The sequence below is a fragment of the Sinocyclocheilus rhinocerous genome, unplaced genomic scaffold, assembly GCF_001515625.1.
Source record: "Sinocyclocheilus rhinocerous isolate Xijiao unplaced genomic scaffold, SAMN03320098_v1.1 scaffold44, whole genome shotgun sequence".
Lineage (NCBI taxonomy): Eukaryota > Metazoa > Chordata > Actinopteri > Cypriniformes > Cyprinidae > Sinocyclocheilus > Sinocyclocheilus rhinocerous.
Window position 1 is genome coordinate 1,408,634 of NW_015631022.1, and position 9,499 is coordinate 1,418,132.

Sequence of the window (9,499 nt, forward strand, 5' to 3'; positions counted from 1 at the left end):
GCATACATAAATGGTGTTTTCAGCGTCTAAGATACATAAACATGAACATCAGCAGAGCTGCTCTGAGAGAAAACGTATATAACATTTCCTAGTTTTATTTGAGGAAATTTGTCAAATACACTCTGGAACTCAAAGGTCCTCTACAGCCCGTCAAAATAAAAGTTTGATTTAATTTGAAATTATGACCGAAACATATCAGTATTGTACAATGTACTTCAAAGTTATAATAACAACAATAATAATATTCTATATAATAAAATAATTTATTTAATCATTGTTTTCAAGGAATATCATGTTTGTCCATGTTTTAACTTTGCCAAAAATAAAAGGAGTTGTAAATTTTCATTTGATAACATTTTAAAACATTAATTAAAATGTTAAAGTGTGATATAGATGTACACAAGGTGTACAGCTTTATTTTTTTGTTTTTTTAAATTTATTTATTTTTTCAGAAGGGAGACTTCAATACTTTCATTAAAATGGTTTCAAGTTTGTTGTAATAAAGGATTTGTTCACTCAACTTGTTCTTTTAAGAGTCATTGTTACTGATAAGAATTATTGTTTAATATATACCGTGATAACCGTGAAACCGTGATATTTTCTGAGACGATTATTATACCATGAAAATCTCATACCGTTACAACCCTATTTTAGAGTAAAACATGTTTTGAAAATATATTTCATTTAAAATTTTAAAATAGTGTTTTTGTGCATTTTTCATAATAAAATTAAACTTCTTTAGTTTACATTTTTTTAACTTTTTTTTTACATCAGCAATACTCTTCCAAGTGTACTCTTTAAAAAGAGACCAAACTTAAGCTCCAAAGCGTTCAAGAGTTATGACAGTTTAAGATAGAAATTTTATTTTCAGGTCTATTCTCAAAAAGCGATCAGTAGGTAATAAATTCAAGATTCTTTATTGTCACTATACAAGTATAGTGAAATTTGAGCAATCCTAACAGTGCAGTCACATGTAACTTAAACATCTGTAATACACAAAAAAAAAAGTTATTACTATACAATACAAGACAAACATTACATAAACCAATACAAACAAGGCGATAGTGCAAAGTTAAGCCTTTTCTGCAATACAGTCAGCGATAAACGGTATGCTGTTTAACAATACAAAGACAGTACAAACAAGGCGATAGTTCAAATTTAAGCCTTATTAAATGGATCATAACATTGAAATAAAAAAGGATAATTTTTGACTGCCATGCAAACAACACCAGAGGGTTAAAAGAAAAAGAAATTATGAAGAAATTCAGTTTGTCACCATGAATCAATCAAAGTAGACCCCTCCAAATTCATAATTAAAGAGAGCCACTATATCTTTTATGAACATTTTAGCTATTTAAATGCAGTCTTGCGACTACTCGTAATATAAAAAACAAATATAAAGAGTTAAGAAAGCAAATATAACGAACCTGATTACTTTTTTGTTGTTGTCGTTTTGAATGTAGCCTCCAAGTTGATTATTGTATATGAGAGCCTGTAGTACTAGTGCATTAATAAGTTGCCATGTAGGACTTCTAGACATGGGTGCTAACTTTTGCTCTTGCAGTGTTTGAAACTGAGTTTGTCGTTCAAGTATTAAACATTTAGAGCTCAGCAATTCAAAAGGACCTGAAAACTGTTTCCTGTTGTTTTGTAGGTACCCAGACTGGGACCCTCAATTGCCCTCTAGTCGCAAGTATGTTACTAATTGTTTTTCAAATACTTCTTTCATAAGTGTGTTGCACCCTGCTTTTTATGAATAAAATAGTTGCTTTAGAGCATTAAAAATAAATTCTTCTCAGGTCGACGTCCCTTTCCCTGGACACGAAGAGTCGTTCAGATGGCTTGTTGGGGGCGGCTCCAATTGGTGCCAGTCTACAAAGAACAGGGTTGAGCTCCAACTGGGGTAATAAATCTGTGAGAGGATGCAGTGTGGTCTAAAACAATTACTTTCAACAGCAGACATCCTTTCCGCTATCTTTTTGCTGAATCAGCAATCCACATTCATTCTCTGTCCTTGAGAGCAGTCTGTAATGTAAATGTCTTCCTGTGGGTTTCACTGATTAACAAAAACAGTACAGTGAACTTGAAGATGACGAAAACTTTTCTTGTGATGCATTGGCTTGAATTGTAAATAACTTTTTTTCAGGATCTGATTCCAGTATGGGTATGACAAGTAAAATGACGTCGTATTCAACAGTACCACCCAAGGTAATAATGTACTGAAAGTTTTTTTTGTTTTGTTTTTGTTAAGATGTTAAAGGTGCCTGTATGGAATTTAACTGTGCTAAAGCATACATATACCATAATATGTTAACAGATATTTAGGAAACATGTTAAGTTCACATACTTGTTTCTTTGAAAAACAATGCTACAGTCAGTTATTCTATTTTAAAAATGTGTTCTGTGTCGGAATGCCTGTTTTTGTTTTGGTCTGTGTGACTCTGCCCACTGCCAGTTTAATCAGTAGTATTTCAACACTCCGGGTTGCCAGTTGGCAGAAAACACAGCGTATTGCAGCCATGGAAGCTTTCAAACAAACTGGGACAGAGATCACAGATTCTAGTCAGCCTAAAAAGCCTCTGCATCCAACTAATCTCTATGACCAGTGGAATATTATATGTGGATAAATCAACTCATCAAGTTACAGTATAAGGCTTGTTGCCTTTCGCTGTCAGTTGCGCTCATTCCTGTAGCGCGTCCTTAATCTGGCAAACGGCGTGAGTGTCGAGTCTGAGGAGTAGGGCTGTCAAAATGGCTGAAAAACTAAATTCGAATTTTGTACTTAAATATTATCAAAATTCAAATTATATTTGAATTTAAAATGCATAATTTCAGTTAGGGTGAAGAAAAGCTTTTGGCTTCTCTCCTGAGGCCACAAGAGGGCGCATCGACCAATGCACGTTTATTCAAAGCATATAAGATAACATGACTATCTGTGAAAAAAGTACATAATGTTTAAAATAATGTTTATAAACCAATTATACTTAAGTTGCTTAAACAACTACAAACAAAACAGCATCATGTATGTATTCATAGTTTAATGCAAAGGGCCGAAAGCCAATCTCACAGATTACATTTTTCATTTAAAAACACGAGTTGCAGTGGGATGGGGAAAAAACCCCGCCATAAAGTCTCGAGATATGTTTTTTCAAAGTTAAACTTGCATCAATTTTACATGGCTTTCTAAACATGCGGCTCTTTTGTGCGAGTCGCAAGTGCAACAGTGATAGATGTCCCTCTAGAAAATGTGCGAAATATGTGTTCTGTGTGAACGGCTTGGTTTCAGTTTTGACGTAAACAAGATCTCCGCATTGATGTTCCCTTTTCCCACAATATTTGTAATAACGCAGCAGCGCAGCATCTAGTGGCTTCAACTGGATAGGCTAACAAAAACATTATAATGCAACGCCACATCGTTATCGCATCTCGTGCACCACTGATAAGGCTGCCTCGTTAACGCACACCTAAAATTCGAATGTTTTCGAATTGCAATGTTCGAAATTCAAATGGAAAAAATATGCAATGTTTTTGCATTCGAATGTGGATTTTTATTTTAAATTAGACGAATATTCGAAATTCCAATTATTTTTTGACAGCCCTACTGAGGAGCAAGGTGCAGTAGAAATTACTCTTTAGTATTTTGAATTTGAACTGCAGTACCCATTTCAACAACTAGATGTCAATATTACATACTGCACCTTTAAAATTCTGTAGCATCGAAATGCATCTGCAATTAACATACTGGTATATTATATATAATCGGGACATTATTTTTTAGATCTTTTGATTAAGTGTATGGTTATCTTAGTGCTTGTACACTTATGAATGTTTTTGTTTTAGATAAGAAGTAGGGTGGTCGTAGCAAAATACGAAAGGAAGCCGATGTCTCCAAACAGCCTGTTTGCCTTAGCAAAACCCTTTGGCACCATCTGTGAACATCTGATACTGAAGAACAAGGTAGTACCTGTACATATTTGAATCGTCATTGAAGATCATAAGTCATGACAATGACATTTTACCTCAATTTGGAATGTGAATGCCCATAATTGGTATCTGTTCTGAGTAAGTAATGCCATAAAGTTTATTACATTCATTATTTTTTGTTTTTTTCAAAGGCTTTCCTGGAGATGCAGACTCATGAGGAGGCTTTGGCCATGGCTAATTATTACCAGCGTAAACCTGCCATTTTGCTTGGGAAAGAGATACACATTTATTTGTCAAAGGAACTGATGGCTATTGAGGTAAGAATGTTTCTTTTAAAGGGGTCATATGATGCAATTTCAAATTTTCCTTTCTCTTTGGAGTGTTACAAGCTGTTCGTGCATAGATGAGATCCCTAAAGTTGCAAAGACTAAAGTCTCAAACCCAAAGAGATATTCTTTATAAAAGTTAAGACTTGTCCACGCCCTCCCACCCCCCAGGGCATCCTAGGTGTATATGACTTTCTTCGACGAATCCAGTCGGAGTTATATTAAAAATTGTCCTGGCTATTCCAAGCTCTATCACTGCAGTCAGCGGGTGTAGAAGTTGTACAAATCAACCAGTCCGCTCAATTAAGCTTATTTGCTTTATCAATAAAGAAAAGTGGAAGGCCGGACAGAGAAACTATGCCCATGAAGAGAGGAGTCAGCCAGGTGGTGTTTTTCTCCAATTTACCACGAGGTGGTGAGAAGAAAATGGAGCTCCTCACAATAGCTCGTAGATTTGGCACGGTTGAGAAGCATCTCTTTCTAAATGATGAGGTAAGTTACATATGCAGCATGCATCTTTAAAATATGTCCTGTTTCATGGGTCTCTTTAGGGCTGGGTAAAACTACCCAAAATTATCCCAGTATTTTTTTACGGCCCTAGCAGTAATTTGTTTTTATAACGAAGGAACCATAATTTTAAAGCAGAGTCAGCAAAAACTGCATTCAAATTGTTGAACATTAATATTATGCAATATTAGGCAGATGCTTTTATCCAAAACGACCTGCATTGCATTCAAAGGTACATGCATAATGAAATCCATGAACTTGGAGTTGCTAGCATTATGCTCTACTGTTTGAGCTATAGAAATCATGTAAAATACAGTAAACATCAAGTTGAAAATAATCCAGGCATGTTTGTTCATTGTCATTCATTTTGTGAACAAAGAAAATATTTAATAACAATTACTTATGTGCAACTTATGTGCCAGTGTAACAGTATATAGTAATAAATGGCAGTAATAAATGTACATAGCTTTACTAAAACATTTTGGGAACACATTTGATTTTAAGAACCAATTCTCACCATTAACTAGCATATTACTAGCATATTGGCTATTTATTAGTACTTCAAAGCACATATTAATGCCTTATTCTGCATGACCATATTTTAGATCCTTTAATCCTACTAAACTTAACAACTAGTTTACTAACTATTAATAAGCAACAAATTAGGAGTTTATTGAAGCAGAAGTAGTAGTGAATAGTTAGTTAACAGTGAAAATTTGACCTTAAAATAAAGTGTGACGAATATTTTCATTGCAGCTGTCACACAGGGACTTTTGTGAACTTATTTTGAGTGATAAATCAGAATTTTGAACTGATTTTTTTAAATTGAGCTGATTTAGAGAAAAAAATCTAACTTAACTCTAGTAAGGTTTATAGGGGATGCTATTAACATCTCTGACCTAGTAATCTCATGCTTGCAAGTCGCAGGGCATGGAGGGATTGCAAAACTAATCCAATTACACAGTCTACAGAAAACTCCCATGAAAAGTTCGTCTGGCTTTACATTGCAAACACACTGTGGATATTTGACATCACTCAGCTCTGAGCTTTTTCTCACTTTGACTTCTTTTAAAACAGGCATTTGTGCAACTGAGCAATCCTGAGGATGCAGAGATGTTGGTCAAGTACTACAACGTCAATCCTTTGACTATCAATAAAAGATCCATTCGACTGAACATCTGCACAAAGTATAAGACTCTAACGTAAGTTGTCCTTCTTATCCAGAGAAAACGCTTATATCTTTAAAAAGAAAACAAAACCAGATGTGCTGTAAATCTGGTTGATGTTCCAGGGTCCCACCAGGCAAGGGCGAACAAGCAAGGGAAGCACCTCCCCATAAGAGCAGCAGTGCCACCAGCAGAACTGGTGATAAACCTTCATCAAAGACCCAGAGGTCCTCCTCTACATCCAAATCCAAAGGGAGCTCTGTTGAGAAAGAAGAGGAACCAAAGCCTGAGGAAGCAGAAGCCGTAGGCGATGGGTCAGGAGACGAAGATGCTGATGTTATGGAAGCACGTGATGGAGATGAAGAGGGTTTTGAAGAAGCAGATGCAGAAGATGTCGAAATCTCCTGTGATCCAGAGCAAGCCACTGAACAGCAAGAAGATATTGATGACACCAATGTAGAGGAGGAGGAGGAGGAGGAGGAGAACCCTGAAGCGCATCAAGCCAGAGATGCCGAGACCGCAGAGAACCAAGAGGACTCTGATGAAAAACAGGAAGAGACTGAGGTGGAGGAACCTGCAGCATCTGAAGCAGAGCAAAAGGAGGACACCTCTGATCATCCTAAAGACCTCGAGGAACAGAATGAAGAACAACCTGAAGATGAGGGTGCTGAAGAGGACAATGCAGAGCAGGCAGGACCTTTGGCACATATTCTGAAATGCTACTGCCTAATTCTTTGTTGCTGGGATAGTTCTTAAAAAAATTTAAATTGTGTTATTTACTCTTGAATGTGAAGAAATATTCATGTAGCACTCAGCTCTGAGCTTTTTCTCACTTTGACTTCTTTTAAAACAGGCATTTGTGCAACTGAGCAATCCTGAGGATGCAGAGATGTTGGTCAAGTACTACAACGTCAATCCTTTGACTATCAATAAAAGATCCATTCGACTGAACATCTGCACAAAGTATAAGACTCTAACGTAAGTTGTCCTTCCTATCCAGATAAACCACTTACAACTTTAAAAAGAAAACAAAACCAAATGTGCTGTAAATGTGCTTGATGTTCCAGGGTCCCACCAGGCAAGGGCGATCAACCAAGGGAAGCACCTCCCCGTAAGAGCAGCACTAGCAGCAGTGCCACCAGCAGAACTGGTGATAAACCTTCATCGAAGACCCAGAGGTCCTCCTCTACATCCAAATCCAAAGGGAGCTCTGTTGAGAAAGAAGAGGAACCAAAGCCTGAGGAAGCAGAAGCCGTAGGCGATGGGTCAGGAGACGAAGATGCTGATGTTATGGAAGCACGTGATGGAGATGAAGAGGGTTTTGAAGAAGCAGATGCAGAAGATGTCGAAATCTCCTGTGATCCAGAGCAAGCCACTGAACAGCAAGAAGATATTGATGACACCAATGTAGAGGAGGAGGAGGAGGAGGAGGAGAACCCTGAAGCGCATCAAGCCAGAGATGCCGAGACCGCAGAGAACCAAGAGGACTCTGATGAAAAACAGGAAGAGACTGAGGTGGAGGAACCTGCAGCATCTGAAGCAGAGCAAAAGGAGGACACCTCTGATCATCCTAAAGACCTCGAGGAACAGAATGAAGAACAACCTGAAGATGAGGGTGCTGAAGAGGACAATGCAGAGCAGGCAGGACCTTTGGCACATATTCTGAAATGCTACTGCCTAATTCTTTGTTGCTGGGATAGTTCTTAAAAAAATTTAAATTGTGTTATTTACTCTTGAATGTGAAGAAATATTCATGTAGATATTTTCCACACAACAAAAGCATACAGTTTCCAGAGGCTGTCAATCTCCAAAAAGGACCAAAAACAGCTTAAGTAAAATTACGCAGTAAAAAATAGCGTTAAATTTACGGTAAACAGCTTGCCACTGTGGTTGTCAGAAATTACTGAAAATACTGTCACAGTGTTTACGGTTTTACAGAATGGCATTTTGGTACTTGTATATTTTACAACTTATAACTGTATATTTTAAGTGAAATAATGCTAATATACCAATCTTCTTAAATTACCAAAATCTGCTTTTTAACTTTAGGGGACCTCTGGGAATGTCCTTTTACTGCTTTTCACCATAACATGCTTTGTAGCAGGCACCTCCCCCATGATGAGTGGACACGCCCCTTACTGGTGATTGGCTACAAGTGCATTTTGGCGCTCAATCCGATCCACTCTCAGCAGCTTATTGCACTTTTAACCAATTTATTTTGTTTTTTAATAGTCCATATCTCTCATCTGTTGTATTCCAAGTCTTCTAAAGCTGTACAATTGTATGAATCACTTTTATGCTCTTGTCCTCTTTGGAGCTTGACAGCCCTGATCACTATTCATCACAGCATGCATATTCTTTTTTGGGGTGAACTACTCCTTTAATATAAATTGCATGTTTTTCACTCTTTTGATCTGCATTTCTGTTGACTCTTGTGTATCTGCTTCTAGGAGGATCAAAATGAAACTGATTTTCCTGAGAACATAGATGAGTTTGTTACTCTTGATGAGCTAGCAGAGGAGGAGGACGCTGACAAACAAGACTCAAAGTCCAAAGCTAAAAACACATCAGGTAATGCTCTTGAGCAATGACAATGGCTTTAGCAGTGATCCATGACAATTGAGTCTACGGTGTTAAATAAAAATAAAAATGTACAATCATATTTTCAATTAAATCTGCAATGTCAGTGCTCATGACTTTGTCGTCTTTAATTAGCTAGAACAAAGAAGCGAGGCTGACACCCAAAAATTTTAATCGGTTTACTTTACCAAATAATGTACAATACCACTCAAAAGGGATCAGTAAGATTTGTTTTTTTCCAAAATTAATACTATAATTGTCCAAGGATGCATTAAAAGTGATATAAAAATAAATAAATCAAAATAAATGCTGCAGGACATTAGAGTGATTTCTGATGGATCATGTGACACTGAAGACCGGAGTAATGATGCTGAAAATTTGCATCCCAGGAAAAGATTTTAAATTGTAATATTTCAGTTAAGTTATTACTGTATTTGTGATCAAATAATTGCAAGCTTGGTGAGCGTAAGAGACTTCTTTCAAAAACATTGAAAGGTTTTTCTGACCCCAAACCTTTGAATGGTACTGTAATCTTGAAATAGCTATTGATTAAACTGGTTTTTCTGTCGTCATTTCATTTTAATGATGCATCTTCTCATCTTGTATGTTTCAGGAAGCTCCAAGGATAATGGAGTAAGTCACTTATTTCTTGCATACTTGAAAATTAATTTGCAACCAATGAGTACGTTTACATGGACAACAATACTCAGATTTTAATACGATTAAGACAATACTCTGATTAAGAATCTACCATGTTAACAGAGATTTTTGATTACCTTAATCCGGCTAAAGTCATAATCGAAGTAAACACAAATCGAATTAAGACATGTGGAGTATTCCTATTTTAGTCGCATTACTCAAGTGCAGTATATAGACATGTAAACACCTTAATCACATTATTACCGGATACACACCTCAACCTTTGACTGCAAATAAAAGAGCTTCAACCCCGCCGTCGTCTGTATGCACGTACAGCACGTACAAAGCACTTGAAGC

General features: G+C 36.7%; 1 protein-coding gene across 3 annotated transcripts in view; it reads left to right on the plus strand.

Annotated features, from left to right (window-relative positions):
* Positions 1–9,499, plus strand: part of LOC107741063 (matrin-3-like) — a 28,125-nt gene that overhangs the window by 12,195 nt on the left and 6,431 nt on the right. For 2 of the 3 annotated variants that reach the window (XM_016553649.1, XM_016553650.1), the window contains exons 4-13: positions 1,655–1,693; positions 1,800–1,903; positions 2,147–2,208; positions 3,841–3,957; positions 4,116–4,241; positions 4,581–4,742; positions 5,835–5,959; positions 6,991–7,564; positions 8,374–8,494; positions 9,117–9,136. In XM_016553649.1, coding sequence (XP_016409135.1) covers positions 1,655–1,693; positions 1,800–1,903; positions 2,147–2,208; positions 3,841–3,957; positions 4,116–4,241; positions 4,581–4,742; positions 5,835–5,959; positions 6,991–7,564; positions 8,374–8,494; positions 9,117–9,136 — 1,450 coding nt within the window. Of the gene's footprint in view, positions 1–1,654; positions 1,694–1,799; positions 1,904–2,146; positions 2,209–3,840; positions 3,958–4,115; positions 4,242–4,580; positions 4,743–5,834; positions 5,960–6,048; positions 6,614–6,990; positions 7,565–8,373; positions 8,495–9,116; positions 9,137–9,499 lie in introns of all 3 variants that reach the window. The other variant, XM_016553651.1, reaches the window with a different exon arrangement.